The following is a 20,191-nucleotide window of genomic DNA, read 5'->3' as shown; positions in this document are numbered from 1 at the left end:
AGATCATAAATGGTTTTATGAAAAGCAATACAAAAATCTCCAGTATAGAGATATTTATTGACTTCATATTGCTTTCTTTTAAAGAAAGTGTCATTTTAAACCTTATTTCACCATAAGGAATGTAGTCTAGGCAACTTTTAAAAGAATTTAAATGGTATGGCTCTGAAGTCCAAATAGTAAAGAAAATCTAATCGTGTCTTTGTCCACACACCTGTGATTTTTTTTCTCTTCTCTAAAATTATCAGATCATTTTTTATTTAATCATTGATGCATTTTATTACCATTGTTAATGGCTCATCTCCATCAAGCATACGTCGAATGTTGTTAACCACTTCTCGAATGTCATAGTTAGGAACTTTACATGACCAGCCAGTCCCAATGCCTTCAGCCCCATTGATCAGCACCATAGGAATGATTGGAATATACCATTCAGGTTCAACTCGTTGGTTATCATCGTACAAAAATTTCAGCACATTGTTATCCACTTCTGGGAAAGCCAATCGTGCCAAGGGACTAGGAAAAATAAGTAGCTTGAATTAAAATTGTGTGAAAATACTTCTAGAAATAAGTTTGGATAGGATTATTGGGTCTTCTTTCCAGGTGAAGAGAAACAAGGAAGAAAAGAAATATCAGAGGATGGCAAGGAAGTGAAGAAATGGCAGTAACTTTTAGTAATCTCTACTTCCCCCTTTAAAGCCACAAGAGAAAAGAAAATGTAAAAGGGGGTTGTGGGGAGGAGAGAACCCATTGTCAGAAAAATTCTGCCTCTTGAAAGCCAACCCAAACACAGAGGAGTTTTTTCATTACCAGGTACATAATGCATGAATATATTGATTGATCACTTAGAGAAGAAAAGTTAAGCTTTTCTTTTGATTTCTTTTACTGACAGAAAAGGAAATCTTGCTAAATGTCTTTAAAATAGGCTTTTGTGTGTATTAAATCCTTGATTTAATTGAGTATTTTAACAGTAACAGAGTTGGACGGGACCTTGGAGGTCATCTAGTCCAACCCCCTGCACATGCAGGAGACCTATACTAGGGATTCGAACCACCGACCTTTCTGATCAACAAGCTCAGCGTCTTGGGTGAAAACTAGCTGTCAAATGGTGAATGGATGTTTTTTAGTCCAAAAACATACCTGAATTTGAGAAAACCCATCTATTTGTTAAGGAGAGAATACTCATTTTGAGGGGAACCAGTGAAAACAGTTAACTTTATTCAGCTTGATTTATTTGAGGCAAAAACTGTCATTACCTGAAATTCAAACAAAACTTGAACCTAACACGTTTTGTCTGTTAAATTTGAAGCTCTATAAATCTAAGTACATCTGAAAGATATTTCCATCTCAAGTCAGCCTTTCTTGTTGGTTATATAGGAATTGTAGTTCCAACAGCACTGGAATAGAGGTAGTCCTTGACTTATGACCACAATTGAGTCCAAAATTTCTGTTGTTAAGCAAGGCAGCTGTAAAGTGAATTTTGTCCCATTTTACAACCTTTCTTTCCACAGTTGTTAAGTGAATCACTGCTGTTGTTTAGTTAGTAACATGGTTAAATGAATCCCCATTGACTTTGCTTGTCAGAAAGTTGATCACATAACTGATGGACACCGCGACTATCATAAATATGAGTCAGTTGCCAAGCATCTGAATTCTGATCATATGACCATGGAGATGCTGCAATGGTCACAATACAGCCATAAGTCACTTGTTAAAGTGCCGTTGTAACTTTGAATAGTTGCTAAATGAATTGTTGTAAGTTGAGGCCTTACTGTATACACTACGTTGGAAGGGAGTCTCTAAGTCAAAACTAAGAAAAGCAACCTGCTTCTACCAACCTGAGCATTGTAAAGATATATCTAGGGCTTGCAGCGTCTTTTCCACCATGCAGCCTAGTTCCAAACTGACCAATGGGTTGAAGTAAGTTCAGGTTGTTGCTGCCCACAAAATTTTGAGCCAAATTAATAATAGTCATCATCAGTGAGTTCTGAAACAAAGTAATAATTATCACCACCAAAATCATCAAACATCAATAAAATGAACAGGCATTGGAAAGATAAGCTTTCCATTGGAAAGAAAGACAAGCATTAGCCAGAAAAATTTCAAAGTTATTAGAAATCTACTTTTAAATTTATTCCAAATAAACTCTGCTTCAACTACTGCCCAATTGATTTATGGTTGGAGAATTACAGAGGAAACTCCATCTCCATGCCTTGTTACCAGCTGCAGCAAGTATGGGCAACCTATGGCTTTCCAGAAATTGCTGAACTTCAATTTCCAGTGGCCCTATGCAAGGTGTCGGCAACAAACGGCTCTGGAGCTGTGTGTGACTCTTTCATCTCTCTGCTGTGACTCCCTGTCGGGTGATGCCACAACTGGCTGGTCCTACGTCTTGCCCTCCCTGCCAGTCACTCTTCGCCTGGCCTGAGAAGGTAAGGGTGACAGCGGGGGATGGAGACTCACTCCATATTCCACAGCGGGAATGTACTTGCCTCATCTCTTGCTGTGTCTCGCAGGTGTTCTTCGGGCCTTTGTTGGTACTGCATGCACCCCGGTCGCTCGGGGAGACGTGTGACCTGCTCTCCACCTGGAGACACTGGGTTGACCTGACTGCGGCCAACGCCGCTGCTGTAGCCACTCCATGGCCTGCCTGCTGTTCTCGCAGCACCTTGTGCAGCACTGAAATTTAGCGTGCTTCACAATAGGGAAGATTGGGCCCCCTCCTCCTCCTGGGGCTCATTACAACGCGGAGCCACAATGGGACCCTGCCCCATTTGTCCTTGGCAACAGAAGTGGCATTGGTCGCAGCCACGTTGAGTGAATGTCTCGGGGCAGAGAGCAGGTTGTGTGTCTCCTTGAGCGATCAAGGTAGGCGCAGCAGCAACAGGGCTGGAAGAAGTGCCTGTGAGACCCAGCAAGAGATGAGGCACCTCAGAATATGAGAGAGAGAGAGAAAGAGAAAGAGAGAGAGAGAGAGGGAGGGAGGGAGAGAGAAAGAGAGAGAGAGAGAGAGGGAGAGAGAATGAGAACATTCCAAACATTTAGCTCACACCTGCTCTATCCACCTGCTGTAGCGCCAGCCTCCACCAGGATGGTTGAGCCGGGTGGTGCGGCACCTGCCTTCCCTCCCGGAGCAGGTGGGGGTGGATGCTCGCCAGCCTCTGCCCACTTCTCACTGCAGCCATCCAGCTACCTTCTGCTCGGGAGGCTATGCACCGCTACTTTGCCAGCTAGCGGGGAAACAATGGTGCCAGCAGCTGGAGCCTTCCTGGGGCTGAGTAAGGAGATCTCGCCAGAGCTTCCTGCAAGGTGCAGCAGCCGCAGAAGCCCCTTGGCAGTGCCTCTGCCTCCTACCTGTGGATAGAGGCCAGTGCCAGTGGTGCGGAAGCTGCGTGCCCTGCCTGGTCCATTCTCCCTGGCACTCTGGCTGGGAGGAGGAGGAGGCATGGAGCCCCACCTCCCCGCAGCCAGAGTGCCACATTTGTTTGGTTGCTGACCACCTCCGAGGAGGGAGCTGCCTGGGCCCCCACTGCGGGGGGAGGGAGAGAGGGAAGGGAGGGTATCTCCCCAACAGGATATGAGTTGCTTATTTTGCGTGGATCTCTAACACTTGGGTTTGCCTGCCAGCCTCCACTCCCCTTCCACAGCGCAAGTGGTTGGATTCACACAATACGTGAAGCTGGGCAGGAGAGCAGATAGATAAATGGATGGATAGATGAGAGAGAGAGGGAGGGAGGGAGGGAGGGAGGGAGGGAGGGAGGGAGGGAGAGGGAGGGAGGGAGGGAGGGAGGGAGAGAGAGAGAGAGAGAGAGAGAGAGAGAGAGAGAGAGAGAGAGAGAGAGAGAGAGAGAGAGAGAGAGAGACCTATTTTCCACAGAAAAGAAAACACTGGGAGCCATAAAACCTGGGTAGGCATGACTGGGGTGGTGGTCATGTGACTGGGTGGGAGTGAGTGATATCAAGTTGGCCATGCCCACCCAGGTTTGGTGGCTCCTGGTGTTTTCTTTTCTGTGGGAAATGGGTCCAGATGGCTCTTTGAGTGTTTAAGGTTGCAGACCCCTGTCCTATGCCAATAGAGCAAATGATGAACATGCTGGGTACATAACTTAGTTAGTGGTGGGTTGCCCCCGGTTCGGACCAGTTCGCAAGAACCAGTAGTAAAACCAGTGGGAGGCCTCACCCACTGCCGGATGTTGTCATAGGCGATCTGCACATGCGCAGAAGCAAGCCGTGCACGAGCAAAATGAGCGTGCACGATCCCGTGGCAAACCAGTAGTAAAGGTAAGTAGAACCTACCCCTGAACTTAGTAATATTTATAAAGTTGCAAATTGCTGATCATTGGGTTAGAAAATGAAAAATCACACTCATCCTTTCTTGTAACAACTTCTATATATATGTAAAGTAAAGTATGTATAAGTAAGGGGTAGTATTTATAATATATGAGGAATAAGGGAACCACAAAAATAAATATGTGAATATGTAGGGGGACAAAACATAAACTGGATATACACCGATATGAAACTGTTGTAACATGGAAATTTTTGTTTTTAAAGAAAAATAAATAAATAAATATATTTTTAAAAAAACTTCTAATATACTTCTTGCAAACTATATTTTTACTTGCTACTTTTTGGGATCCCTTTAATATTCTCCTACCTCTCCATGGTGGTAAGAAGACATCTCTGCCACTGATCCAGCCAGCTGAGCTACTTTTACCTCCTTCTTGTCATTTCTTTTGAAGCATGTATATAAAACTTTTCTCTGACCTGGTTTCAGTCCTGAAAGAATCAAAGAACCAGTAATAATTACAACTTCTCTTCATAGTGAGCCTTACTTAGCTAAGGCATTCTCAAAAGGACAAATCTTTGAAGTTAGATTATATATTAGTTTATTGCAAATATATCTGCTTTATAGCAAGATAATAAATATACATTTTCTGATGCATTAAAACCTGCTTCAAGAAAGAATGTTTAAGAATATAAGGTTTTATAAATGTTTATTTTCACAGTTACAAAACATCCTATTAAGCCAGCTCTTTGTGATCTCTCTCTTTCAAAAATATTATGCACTAAATTCTAAGTATATAAAACCTTGTTTAATTTGTAAAAGAAAACCTTACCATCGATTAATGATGGAATGGATCGCTCATTATCAGAATTTGAGAACAGCACAAGTTCCTTGTTGATAAAATCATTGTAGGTCAGGTAATTTGTAGTTTTCCCATATAGGTAATCCTAAAGAAGGCAAGGAAATTTAAGATACATCCTTAAAATAGTATCCAAGTGCTTTCTTCTACAGAGGTGTTACCATTTTTAATGCCTTTTTTAAAATAGCAAAACACAGGATTTTTTCACATTACTAGATGTGAAAGGAAAACCTTTCAACTTGGGCCATACATTGCTAGATGTTCATAAAGGTTCATAAAATACATATGCATCATTTGTCTTTGATAGAATTTGTCATTTAATTAATATACATAACAACTGCCTCCATCAAACCTTAGTAATTGGTGAGTGAAAACGTTTTCATTTAGGAAACATCAAACTTAAAGTAAGCTTTATTGACTGCAGTGGAAATATGTTGAGCCTGAAATTCTTTTAATGAGGTTGAAACTTTTAGCTCAGAAATTTTAAAAAACCAAATATTTTTGTTTCTTATTACTAATTATTTCTCAAGTACTGCCAAATGTTTAGTGATAGTCAAAGGTAGGGACATCCCACTGATGCTAAAATAATAAAAAGAAACCACCAGAATATTTGTATCCCAAATTCAATAGAGAATCCTCCCTGTACACAAGTTCTATATATATTATTCTGCCTGAAACTATTCAGAAGGAATCCCGTTTTATTTTGAAGGCTACTTACATCTGGCAGGCCAAGAAGCTTCCGTTGCCTTCGGTCTTCCATGAAGTTTGTCAGCCACTCCTTTCGATCGTCAACCTTTTTTTTACTAAAGGCCTAGAATGAACAAGAATCTTACTAAACAATATTTTACACTGCCAAGTGCTTAATTAAATCACAGAAGTTTTGATAAGTAAGGAGGAATCAAGTTGCCAAAAAGCAGCAATTGCTGTAAAGAACTCCTCTGAAAAAGTATTTATCACCGTAGTTCTAATCTCTACACATCTGCTGCCTTATTAAAAACCTCAACAGTAAGAAAAAGCTGCGAAAATTCCAGGATATTACTAATCATCAAAGCAAGTAAGAAGAGAGGTCATACACATTCTGCAATACAAGCTAGATCCAAACCCACAAAAAGTTGAACTTACCTAAGGAGCAGATAGCCAACTCCTGTAAATATTCTTATTCCCTCAAATGCTTCCTTGGATATGATGGTTTAGAGATGGATTTACAAGCAGAGATCAAAAGTCAACTGCTTACAGATCTCTCTTCTTCAATGGAAGAGAAATTGCCACCCTCCAAACAAACTGCTGCAATATGCTCTGTGGCCGCACAGTTAATAAAGGATGATGTGCGTATCAACCTGATAAACTTAAAAGAACAAAAATGCAAACTAAGTCTGCTGACGCATAAACGGTTCTCTCTATCTTGGACTTGTCCACAACTAAAATGAAAGGGAACTCCTTAAAAGAGGAGTTGTAAAACATTGAGAACCAGCCAAATAACAACCCTACCAAAGCACATATCTCCTGTACCACGTGTACCACAAAGACATCAGCTGCAAAGCCAAGGGCAACTTTATCCCTACACCAAGGAAAAGAGAAACAAATTTTCAATGGGCATGTAACCAAGAGAGAGAGGGCGCCACTCAAATTGTAAATACTCTCCGCAGCCTAAACAAACGACCTTACAAATATTAAATAATAAAGTAAACAGAGGTGAATAGGAACAAAGAGAACAATTATATTGTGAGGAGCATCTGATTGATTTACAGCAGGCTGACTGACTTCCATCTAGCAGAGGCCAAGAACAAATTCTACATACAATTGGGCAACCCACAACTCCTAGCATTTAAAACAAGACCTTTAAACTCCTAGTGCCTTTTGGGTATACTTTTTGCTGTGGCTTCCCTTTCACAGTGCCTGGAGGCTGTAGGGATCTGGATGGGAACAACAGGCTTCAGCTGAACCCTAGCCAAACAGAGTAGCTATGGGTGCAAGGGACCTCACGATCCAGCTGTTTATCATCTTTAGTTCGGGATGGGTCTGCACTGCAGTGTTCTCCTGGACGTGCAACTCGTGCTCAAAGAGCAGCTGACAGTTGTGGCTAGGAGTCTTTCTACAAGTTGTGCACCAGTTGAACCTTACCTGGATCGTGAGGCTCCGAGCATAGTCATTCATGCCCCAGTCATCCCTTGATTGGATTACTGCAATGTGCTCTACATGAGGCTATCTCTGAAGATTATCAGGAAAGCCAGAGCTGGCGCAGAATGCAGTAGTGTAATTCTGAGGACTCCTAGGTGGCACATATAACACCACTGTTGCGTGAGCTATGGGTTGCCAGTTTGCTTTCAGGTCCAATTCAAGGTGTTGTTTAAAGTACTACATGGGATGGGTTCAGTGTATGAGGAGCTGTCTCATGCCAAAGGATTAGCCCGTCCCATTTGTGCCAGCAGAAGAGGCCTGCTGCAGACCCTGCCTGCTAAGGTATTCAAGTGGGCGGGCCAAGGAGAGCAACTTTTTCTGATGTGGTCCCAACTCTGTGGAACCTTCTACCACCGGAGACGAGAACTACTCCTACTCCTTTGGTCTTCTGGAAGGGTATAGATAATCCTCAACTTACGACCACAATTGGCCTAAAATTTCTGTTGCTAAGCTAGATAAACTGAATTTTGCCCCATTTTGTGATCTTTCTTGCCATAGTTGTTAAGTGAATCACTGCAGTTATTGCTAGTAACATGATTGTTAAGTGAATCCAGCTTCCCTATTGACATTGCTTGTCAAAAGGTGATCACATGACTCTGGGACACTGCAACCATCATCAATACATGCCAGTTGCCAAATATCTGAATTTTGATCACATGACCATGGGGATGCTGAAATGGTTGTAAGTGCGAAAAATGGCTATAAGTAACTTTTTTCAGTGCCCTTGCATAGTTGTTCCTCGACTTACAACCACAATTGAGTCCAACACTTCTGTCACTAAATGAGTCTTGCCCAGGGGTGAAAAAAGCCCAAACTGGTAGTGATAAAAACTACTGGTTCAGGGCGAACCAGTAGTAAAAAAAAATGCTTTAAAAAGTAAAAAAAAAAAAAAAAACTTTTTTTTTTTTTTTAACTTTTTAAAAGCATTTTTTACTACCCATTCACCCGAACTGGTAATAAAAAAAAAGGCTTTAAAAAAGTTTTTTTTAAAAAAAAAGGTTCCGATGATCGCGCGGCACAGCTGTGATTGTTGGAACCTAAATATTTTTTAACGCATTTTTTTACTACTGGTCCGTGCGAATAAATGCTTTAAAGTTAAAAAAAAAAAAAAAGTTGGCCATGCTCACCCAGTTATATGACCCCACACCAAGCTATGGTCATAGAACCGGTAGCAACAAATTTTATATTTCACCACTGGTCTTGCTCCGTTTTATGACCTCCCTTGCCTTGCCACTGTTATTAGGAGAATCACTGCAGTTAGCAGCATGGTTATTAAGTGAATCCGGCTTCTCCATTGACTTTGCTTGTCAAAAGTTTGCAAAAGAGGATCACATGACCCCTGGACACTGTAACTGTCATAAATATGAGTCAGTTACCAAGTGTCTGAATTTTGTTCACGTGACTTTCGGGAGGCTTGCAACGGTCGTAATTATGAAAAACAATCATAAGTCACTTTTTTCAGTGCTGTTGTAATTTCAAATGGTGACTAAATGAATGGTTGTAAGTTGAGGACTACCTGTATTATAACTTGGTTTTGCCACTCAGTTTGGGAGCCTGAGGGAACTGCTTACTGTTGGAGGTGGTGGATGAAAACCTCATCCCTGTGTTGTCTATCTTTTAGTCCTATTTTGTATATAGTTTTAAAATTTTAATTCGCATAGTTTTCTATTTATCTTTTAATAACCTGTAAGCTGCTCAGGGTCACCTTGTAATGGAGTGTGTGGCATAAACACTTAATAAATACACACTTTTTCAATCTTTTTAAAATGTGTTTTAGGTTCAGAAGAATTCAGCCCACTCCTAAATCTGGTCCCTAGACTTTAAAGAATAAATATGATGATCTCAAGGACATTTTACCAGTTCAGCTCCCCCCACTTCCACCCATGAATGTCCAGAGGAAGCCTGAAAAGTCTGTTCTTCCCACAACAAGACACAGTGCAGATGACCTGAGGAAAAACATCTGATTAACCCTTTCAGTGCCCTGCTAGATTCAGAACAAATGGATATTCTTAGACTGGACGATTTGAGAGAAACTCTGGTGATATAACATAAAATAACCAGAGCTCTAATTGATCTGGTTTTACCAACGATCCAAGACAGTTGCCATCAATTTGAGAAAAGACTTGTTGGCATGGCAATCCTGTCATCTGACCTATGGAATCTAGATATGCAGATCACCAGCAAAGAGTCCCCTGGAACAGACTGAACTTACTACCTCTGCCCCCATCCTGCCCAAAATGTAAAAAATTCAAAGCATAAAGAGCTGAATACTGCTGACAGACAAGGAGGTTTTGACTGCTAAACCCTGGGAACCGCGACCAGAGTCAGGAAGTAAACTGCACCAGGAACATGACATAGACATGCACTTCAATCTTCCAAGCAAACCTTTGCCCTAGGAATCACATGAACCTCATGACAATGGCAGCCTCAGATGCAGAAAAAATATCACCACTCGGACATGAAGCAACCTCTGCAACAAATTATATTGACATGAAACAACAATCTGGTAATGTTCACCATATTAAGTGCAAACCACCATAAAAGTTATCTGACTCTATATAGCAGCACAAGAACGGCTAAATTATAACCAGGATCTTCCTAGATACTGAAGAAACTTTGGATTTCATTTTCAAAATTTCAGAATGATTGCATGGGCCAATGATAATTCATTTAGAGACCTTGATACATCACCAGTCACCCCCTCAGACAACAAACAAGGAAGTTTTACATTAGAATAACTATCTTGCTCTCTTGGAAAATCACTGAATGTGAAGCCAGAAATAGAGACCCTGCTCTTTAATTTCACAACATATGGCTAGACTTAACTAGAGTTTCAACTGGGAAACTGTGACCATTCTTAGACCAAACCAAATCCAAAAACACTAGAGAAATTTCTAGAAGACTGGCACTCTAACAAATTAGCCATCAATAGACACGTAAACATAAACAATATGTACATACTATGCAAGAGACAATCAACAACCAGATGAGCAGAGATAGCACCAAGATTAACATCAGACCAACAATGAAGATGTAAACAATACACAATCAAGGAACTGCCAAGCAACCTAAAATTAAACATTCTAAACCAAGAAGCTCCAAGATCACCCCCATCAACACTGACAGGGCCAGCCACTAGGATATGCTATTAAGAAAAATCAAGCTTTTGATATTGTGTGCCATACCTTGTGTTCTAATCAAACAGGTGGTAAGGATGAAGGGGAACTCAGACACAAAACAGTTATGTAGAATTTAAAAATGGGGTCTGTAAAAAAAGGGCTCAAATCCCTATACACCAATGCACAAAGGATGAACAAGATGAACTAGAAACCCAAGTACATGAGGGCAGATATCATACTGTTGTCATTACGGAAAGCTAGTGAAATGAAACCCATGAATGGATTCCATGGAATGGAATGGCATGAATGAAATATACAGCTAGAGGGATTTAAACTGTTTAAAAGAAACAGACCTAATAAAAGAGGTAGAATTGCACTATATATAAGAAATAACTATATCTCCACAGAAATATAGCAGAACAAAGATGAAAAATCTTCTTGAATGTATTTGGATCAATATAAAAGGCAAGAATGTTATTGCCATAGGTGTATACTACAGGCCAGCCAACCAGGGAAAATAAATGAACTTTTTGCTAGTCAGTTAACTAAGGTATGTAGGAAGCACACCACAAATGTAATGGGCAGGGGAGAAATTTACTTACCTTTGCTAGGTGGGTTTGGAAATGTGAGTGTGTACCACCCTCCACACATGCGCGGAGCCTTCTGCGCATGTGCAGAGGGTCAAAAACGGGACGTGATGACATCCAGGCAGAGCCTCCCATCGCTAGTGCTATCCGGTTCGCCCAAGGCAGATAGAACCGGCTGAATTTCACCACTAGTAATGGGGGACTTTTAACTATTCTGACATCAACTGGGAGACAAACTCTGCACCTAGTGGAAGATCAAACCAATTCCTGACAAACCTAACACACAACTTGGTCTCCCAAAAGGTAGAGGAGGGAACTAGAGGGTCAGCCATATTAGAATTAATTCTCATTACTAAAAATGAAATGATAGAAAACATTGAATTTGCAGGAATTTTGAGGGGGAAGGTGACCATGTGATATTGAAATTCGCAAATACAAGCGATAGAACAGAGGTGTCAAACTCGCAGCCTGTGGGCCGGATGCGTCATGTGCTGGCTCTATCCCCGCCCAGTTTAGCAAAGGGGAAATTAGTCCGGATATGTCACATGACATCGCCAGTTTGACACCCCTGCAATAAAACAAAGTCAAACTAGAGTCTTGGACTTCAAGAGAGCTGATTTGAATAAACTTAAACAGATCTTGAGAAGGATTCCATGGATGAGAATCCTCAAGGGAAAAAAAGCCCAAGAAGCTTGAAGAAATTTGAAAAATGAGATTATAAAAATCCACTCTAGCACAATTCCAGTGAAGAAAAATGAGAACGCTCTGATAAACTGAAAGACAAAAAGGACAAGTATAAAAGAGAGGCACATAACTAAGGCAGAATATCAGCAAATAGCCCGAACTCACAAAGCCAGAAAACCTAAGGCTTAAAATGAACTAAGGCTGGTGACAAAAGTCAAAAATAACAACATCAAAAAGTTTCTTTCACTATGTAAAAATGAAAGTCAAGCAATTTGTCCATTAATGGGAGAAAATGTCAAGAAGGAGCTGAGCAGCAGGGAGAAAGCAGAATCGCTTAACTCACTTTTTATATGTCTTTACACAAAAGGGGGGAAAAAAAGTCCATCCTATCAAAAAAAGTACTGTAAAATGCAGCTTAGGAATGCAATTCAAAATAAGAAAAAAAATGGTAACAGAATATCAATCTACTTTAGACGGGTTCAAAATCACCAGGATCAGATGGATTATACCCCAAGGTACTGAAGGAATTGGCAGATGAGCTCTCACAACCATTGAACCATATCTTTCAAAGATCCTGGAGCACTGAGGAACTACCAGATGACTGGAAAAAGGGCTGATGTTGTTCCTACCTTCAAAAAAAGAAGAAAAGAAAAGAAAAGAAAAAGGGAAAAAATAGATCAAAGAAACTACAGACCCTATCAGCCTGACATAAATATCTGGGAAAACATTGGAAAAAAAATAATCAAGCAATGAATCTGCGAACACCTAGAGGCAAACAAAGTTATAAAAAGAAGCCAACATGGCTTTGTGAAAAACAGATCATGTCAAGATAAATCTTATTGCATTTTTTGGCAAAGTGACAAAATTAGTGGACCAGCAAAACACTGTAGATATAATTTACTTGGACTACAGTAAGGCATTTGATAAAGCAGACCACAACTTACTACTTGATTGACAGAAAAAGGTGGGTTAGACAGCATCATCATCATCAGATGGATTGTAATTGGCTGACCAACGACACTCAATGTGTAGCTCTTAATGCAACTGCATCTATATCTGGGGTGTCAAACTGGCGGCCCTTGGGCCGGATGCGTCATGTGCAAGCTATGTCCACCCCAGCTCCGTGAATGGGAAAAACGATGCGAAACGTCATGTGATGGCAACATGATGCGGCAAGTTTGGCACCCATGATCTACATGGAGAGAAGTATGTAGTGGGGTATCCCAAGGCTGTCTTAGGCCCAGTATTCTTCAATATGTTCATCAATGATTTAGAAGAGGGGATAGAAAATGAACTCATCAAATTTGTTGATGATACCAAGCTGGCAGAAATAGCCAACACTCCAGAAGATAGGATCAAGATACAGAAGGCTTAACAGCCTTAAACACTGAGCCCTATGTAACAAAATGAAATTCAACTGTGAGAAATGTAAAGTTCTACATTAAGGTAAGAAAAAAAAGCACAAGTATAGAATAGGTGATACCTGATACAATAGTAGTACCTTCAAGAGGGATCTTGGAGTCCTAATGGACAATCATTTAAATATGAGCCAGCTATGTACTGCAGCTGTCAAAAATGCCATTGAGGTCTTAGGCTGCATTAACAGAAGGACAGAATCAAGATCACATAAAATGTTAATACTACTTTATAATGCCTCGGTAAGTCCACTCTTGGAATATTGCATCCAGTTTTGCTCCCCATGATATAAAAAAGATGTTGAGACTAGAAAGAGTGCAGAGAAGAGCAACAAAGATGATTAGGGGGCTGGAGAACAGTTGCAGGAATTTGTTATGTCTAGTTTAATGAAAAGAAGGAATAGGGATGACATGATAGCAGTGTTCCAATATCTAAGGGGCTGCCACAAAGAAGAGGGGATCAACCTATTCTCCAAAGCACATGAAGACAGGACAAGAAGCAATAGATGGAAGGAAACTAATCAAGGAAAGAATCAACCTAGATTGAATACAGAAATTTCCTGACTGTTAGAACAATTAATCAGTGGAACAACTTGCCTCCGGAAATTGTGGGTGCTTCATCACTGGAGATTTTTAAGAAGAGATTGGACAACCTTATGTCTGAAATGGTATAGGGTTACCTGCTTGAGCATGGGGTTGGACTAGAAGACCTCCAAGGTCTTCCAATCCTGTTATTCTGTTAAAATAAACTCCACTCCTTACTAGCACTGATGATGATACCTAGTTTGAGTAATGATATGTCTGCAAGACAACAACTAAGATCAGAGAGCATCAAGGATACCCCACCCCCATAGAATCCATGCCTTTATAAATTACATCTCCCAATTCAACATCTTTGTCCCAAGAGACATGGTTAAGAAATGATCACTTTATTGAGGGATATAAATCATTATTTCTCTTAACAGATCCTGGCACTGGACAAGAGAAATATTGTACTGGTCTGAGTGCCATATCCTAATCATTCTAAAAACTGAGATTATATCAATAGACTCCGTTGAGAACCTAACACAAACAGCTATTTTCAACTTTTCTAGAAAAATTGTTTCTCATTAATTTCTATATACATCTCAGTATCCCTCAACCACATATTGTTGAAATTTGGGAAAAAGAACATTATATCGATGCTCTTGAATTATGTTTTCCTACTGCTCATAGTCACTGAATGTCAGACTAGTCACCATATGGGCGAATAGGCGGCAATATAAAATAAATAAATGATAATCAGCTACTTGCCAAAGTTCCACCTAATTTGCAGACTTTCTCTCCCCAATTATAAACTCTAAAAGCCACACTGGACATCAGATATACATACGTTTGACCATCTCCAGACCCAACTATAGAACAAATCGAACTCATCCTCAATTGAAAAAATTATCTGTACTTAGAAATACAAGTTTTAAGAGAATTTCCAAATGAAAGTGCAATGCGATGCCCAAGGACATTGCACCAAAGAAATTCCTATTAAGAGAGAAATGAGACAGGGATGCATTCTATCTTATCTTCTCTTAAATACCGTACTTTTTGGAGTACAAGACGCACTTCTCCCCCCTAAAAGAGGGTGGAAATGTTGGTGCGTCTTATACACCAAATACAGCCACTTTTGGCCTCCCGAAGCCCCGCCCAGCCTGTTTTTCACAAAAACGGAGCACGCAGAGGGTTTGGGAGACTTGCAGGCTGCTCCTGTGGGCTGGGGAGGGCAAAACCTTTTTTTTCCTTGCTTACTTTTTCGAAATCTTGGTGTGTCTTATATACTGGTGCATCTTATAGTCCGAAAAATATGGTATATATTAGTTCTCTTAATGCCAAACTAAATAGTCAATCTCTTGATTTGCTAAAACTGGGAGAAACATAACTCTATTCTTTTGTATACTGTGTTGCTTTCTCAAACAAAGACTGGCTTGAACTAGGAGCTCCAAATATTAGCTGAGCACTACCAAAAACATCTAATTACACTAAAACCAAGGTCACAGTCTTTGCTAAGCACTTAAGATGCATGTCTGGTGACTAAATAACTATCTAATAGAGCAAATCAAAACTTTTGAATATTGGGGATTGTTTTTCAAGGTATGGATAACCATAAATTTCATGCCAACTAGTCATTTAGATAAAAGAAGTGTTGGATTTACAAATCTTTTACTTCTCCAAAGGAGTTCAACATATACCTGCAGCAATTAAACTTTTCTTAGTTAAGATCTGAGTCCAGCTCCATTTTGGAGCTCAGTTGGGCCCCTACAGGTCATTTCTTTCTTTGGATGAGATGAGTCCATGTTTTGAGAACCATCTTTAAAGCACCTTGCTGTGTTTCAAACACGGTCCTGCGCGGTTATACTGATCTTCTTGAAATTGAAACTTCTGCCTGGATTTACATCTCCTTCTATTGGCTTAAGCTCCTCTTCTTTCCAATTGGTTTGGACCCCTTTTATTATGACTGTCAGCTTTCCTGAAGCCAGGCAATACATGCCAAATTGCAACTCTATGGTTATTCATGGCCAACTATTATCTTGATGGGCTACAAACATGCTCTAGGTCAGTCCCCAACCTTTGCAGCTTGGTAGCCTGGTGCAGTGGGGGAGAGGGGAACTGGCCTGGGTGAGCGTGGGGCTCCACTTGCTCAAGTTAAACTGCACGCCAGTCTGCTGCATGTGCAGCCTGGTTGTGAATAGGCTGTGGCCCAGGGGTTGTGGACCTGTCCTCTAGCTGATCTCAAACAGCGGGCTATTGATTTAGAGTTGCAAGCAGATTTTCCAGCTCTACCAACAGACACCTTGAGCCATCTGCACATGTGTCCAACTGATTAAATATCTCAGAAGGGCCTGTTTTTTTAGCCAGATTCAACGCCTTCCCAACAGATGTTACTGTAGGAAGATACAAAAATCAAAATTCTCTTCAAACAGAGACTGTGTCCATACGGTGGAGGAATAACTGAGTTGACAGAACATGTTATTCTCTATTGCCCTCTTGCTATAGGCACATGACAGGAATTATTATTTCCACTTTTTACTACATATCCTGATCATTCCAATTCGTTTCATCTCATAATGTTATTATCAGATCAATCTGATTTTATTTCTCTGACCATAATCAAGTAACTGTTTTATAGTTTGCATATAAACTGTGGTATTAATTTTAAGCCCTCTAGACACACATATATCCTTTTATTTAAATTAATTATGGCATTTGTATTCTATTTGCTGGTCTATGATCAAATAAAGATTTGATAGATTGATTTATTGCCAGGATGGCGGTTGATACCCCCAGACTTATTGTCATGGGGGATTTCAACCTGCCATCTGCAGGTGAGGCATCAGAGGTGGCTCGGGAGTTCATGGCTTCCATGGCGGTCATAGACCTGACCCAATTAGTTCAGGGCCCCACTCACACAGGGGGACATATTAAACCCTTGTCATGGACAGATCATTCTCTCCTTCGCTTGGACTTTCCTGCTGCTTCCCCCCACTGCAGGGAGATGGAGCCGATCAAATGGTTCCGTCCCAGGCGCCTGATGGATCCCAAAAGGTTCCTGACGGAGCGTGGGCCATTTCCTGAGACCCTGGCACACGGCTCGACTGAAGACCTGGTGGCCGCCTGGGAGAGTGCGGCCGCTGGGGCTTTGGACCGCGATTGGCTCCTTGGTTCTCCGAAGAGTTGAGAGAAATGAAGTGTCGGAAAAGACGCCTAGAGAGCATTTGGAGGACTAGTCAATCCGATTCCGACCGGACACTGGTGAGGTCTTATATCAAGACCTACCTAGTGGCGATAAAAGCGGCAAAATCTAACTATTTTTCCGCTCTTATCGCATCTGCAGAGAACCGCCCAGCCGCTCTGTTTAGGGTGACCCAGCGGTTGAGGGGGTTAGGAATAGGGGGCACCGTTTTGCGGTGGTTCTCCTCCTTCCTCTCCGACTGCTCGCAGTTCGTGTTGACAGGGGGGCAGAGGTCGACTTCGAGGTGCCTCGCATGGGGAATGCCGCAAGGGTCGGTCCTCTCACCCCTTCTGTTCAACATTTATGTGAAGCCGCTGAGTGACATCATCCGTGGTTTTGGGGTGAGAATCCACCTGTACGCTGATGATACTCAGCTGTACATCTCCACCCCAGACCACCCCAATGATGCCCTTGATGTGATGTCTTGCTGCCTGGAGGCTGTGCGGGTCTGGATGGGGAGAAATAGGCTCAGACTCAACCCCTCCAAGACTGAGTAGCTGTGGTTCCTGGTCTTGCGATATAGTCAGCTGGTGCCATCACTGACTATTGGGGGTGAGTCTTTAACCCCCACAGAGAGGGCTTGCAATCTGGGCGTCCTCCTGGATGCACGGCTGTCTTTAGACGAACATATGATGGCAGTGGCCAGGGGGGCTTTTAATCAGGTTTGCCTGATTTGCCAGTTGCAGCCCTTTCTGGATCGCGATGCCTTGCGCAGTCACTCACGCCCTCGTCACCTCCTGACTGGACTACTGTAATGCTCTCTACATGGGGCTCCCCTTGAAAAGCACCCAGAGGCTCCAACTGGTCCAGAATGTGGCCGCGCTGGTTGTTATGGGCACAACTCGTTGTGCCCACATGACACCCTTCCTGCGCAAGCGGCACTGGCTCCCAGTGGTCTTCCGGGTGCGATTCAAGGTGTTGGTTACCACCTTTAAAGCGCTCCATGGCATTGGACCTGGGTACCTTCGAGACCGTCTTCTGCCACCAGTAGCCTCCCACCGACCAGTCCGCTCCCACAGAGGGTCTCCTCAGGGTGCCATCGGCCAAATTATGTTGGCTGGCGACACCCAGCGGGAGGGCCTTCTTTGTGGGAGCCCCTGCCCTTTGGAATGAACTGCCCCCAGAAATGCATAGGATATCTGATCTCCTTGTATTTCGCTGTGCCTTCAAAACCTTGTTGTTCCGCCAGGCTGGGCTATCAATGTAAAGATTTTAATTGGTTTTAAATATGGGATTTTAAATTTGGGGGTTTTATAATTGAGCCAATTATTTAATAATTTTAATTATTTTTAAATTTTGTCTGTCTTTGTGCTTTTAATCAGGCTGTACACCGCCCTGAGTCCTTCGGGAGAAGGGCAGCATAGAAATAAAATAAAATAAATAAATAGCCAAATTAAGTTCATTTTAAGTTCCACTAAATTATGCCTAAACTAACATTATGTCTCTCACAGGTGTCTGCTGATAGGAAATTAAAACCTCAAAATATGATTGAATTAAGTTGACTTCATATAAATTCAACAATCTTTAGGAAGAATATATGCAAATAGCCCAGAAAAGTTAAAGTTACAGAGTTCATACATTTTGCAATCAAACACAAAAATGTAGTGTTTTCCCGAAAATAAGACCCTATCTTATATTTTTTTGAACCCCAAAATAAGTGCTTGGCCTTATTTCGGGGAAGTCTTATTATTTTGGGGCACATAAGGTGGGGCTCCTCTTGCCGTCTTGCCTGATTTCCAGTTCTGCATTTAAATATTTTCGGGGAGGGCTTATTTTCAGGGGAAGGCTTATTTTAGCGCATGCGCTCAAAAGGCCGATTGAGCTTATTATCAGGGGATGTCTTATTTTTGGGGAAACGGTATATTTATCCAAATTTATACAACAGTGATAATTAACTGTGTCTGTTTTAACTTTTATAATTGCTAATAAATAAATGAAACTTGAGCTCAGGCACCTAAACCCTACACACTTCCTAAATCATGTGGCAAGGAATAAAACTACCAACTGGGGTTAAAAAATAAAATAAGCAATGGTGTCAAAGCAAGATTGGCTGATGTATGGTAAAATTTTATCTTTTAGTTCTGGTGACCCAATACTAAACCTGAGGATAGAAGTGACTTTTTATCATCTATGGTGGACATGTGATAAAGCAAAACATTTCTGGAGTACAATTCATATTTTAAAACAGAAAATTCTGAAAATGGAGATAAAAACAAAACCAGAACTTTTCCTTTTGGGTCTAATGGAAAGAGAACTGGAGAAAAAATTTGGAATTTTGTTACTGTATATATTGACAGCAGCAAGACTATTGTATATGCAAAAATGAAAGGACACTTTGATTCCTACATGGAAGAATGGTTGCAGAAGTTGATAGAGTTGGCTGAAATGGCAAAACTGACTACTTTGATTAAAGAAAAGAACATAAGTCCTTTTGTTTCCACATGGAAACCGCTTCTGAACTTCATGCTTGATGTGGAAAAGGATGAAACTGACTTTGGGTTTTACAGATTAGATTGATAGATCTTTATAGAAATTACTTATTCATACTATTATGGAAAAACAAAAAGCTGTGATTTGATGTTAATGCCTTATTTTACTGTAACAGAGTCAGAAGTCAATGCTTCTGCCCCCACCTATCTTTCCTCACTTCTCTTCCCTCTTCCCCCTCCCTGCTCTTCTATTTACTTTTGTATTTTATAATATTCTATTACTTAATTTAAAAAATGTTTAAAAAAACAAAAAGAGCAGAAGGGCTTCTCATGATTCACTGTCCAAATAAGTCTGCAGACTCAAAGAAACAGAGGGATAAGAAGAGAACTTAATCTACCAAGGTGATTGCAGCATCATCTTCAGGACCAGAGTACTTGAAAGGTATTCGATGCCTTGTCATTGCTGCAAAATATTCCTTTGCTTCTTTTGAAGTGCTGGTACCCAGACCTAAGGAGATAGAGAATCTGAGTAAAAAATTTAGATAAAATAATATTTCACTTAATGTGTAACTTTTATTTTTATTTAATTATAATTTCAGTTTCAAGGCTCCCTGATTCCATAGTGATTAATCTGGATGGTTTACAAATAAAAATTAAAAGAAAACAAAACAGACAAAAAGGACAAGAAACAAAATTCCAGTCAGACTGCTTCAACAGCAATTCATTTTCTTTGCATCAATGAAAACACTACTTAGTACTGTAATCAGATTTGGCATACAAACAGTAAAAGAAAAACTGATTATTCACAAGTGCAACAGCAGAATCATTTGGTCTGAACTTATTCTGGATCCATCTAGACTCAAACGTAAAAA

At 40.9% G+C, this 20,191-nt stretch overlaps 1 protein-coding gene across 2 annotated transcripts in view; it reads right to left on the bottom strand.

Moving 5' to 3' along the window:
- TOP2A (DNA topoisomerase II alpha) overlaps positions 1-20,191 on the bottom strand; it is a 44,965-nt gene that overhangs the window by 10,949 nt on the left and 13,825 nt on the right. For both annotated transcript variants that reach the window (XM_034415764.3, XM_034415765.3), the window contains exons 16-21: positions 19,718-19,827; positions 5,863-5,955; positions 5,118-5,232; positions 4,655-4,776; positions 1,836-1,984; positions 282-513 (exon numbers count right to left, since the gene is read on the bottom strand). In XM_034415764.3, coding sequence (XP_034271655.1) covers positions 282-513; positions 1,836-1,984; positions 4,655-4,776; positions 5,118-5,232; positions 5,863-5,955; positions 19,718-19,827 — 821 coding nt within the window. The remainder of the gene's footprint in view (positions 1-281; positions 514-1,835; positions 1,985-4,654; positions 4,777-5,117; positions 5,233-5,862; positions 5,956-19,717; positions 19,828-20,191) is intronic.

The sequence above is a fragment of the Pantherophis guttatus genome, chromosome 4, assembly GCF_059756535.1.
Source record: "Pantherophis guttatus breed Tessera chromosome 4, ASM5975653v1, whole genome shotgun sequence".
Classification (NCBI taxonomy): domain Eukaryota; kingdom Metazoa; phylum Chordata; class Lepidosauria; order Squamata; family Colubridae; genus Pantherophis; species Pantherophis guttatus.
Note: the sequence above shows the minus strand (reverse complement) of the source record. Positions and strands in the feature narration are given on the sequence as shown.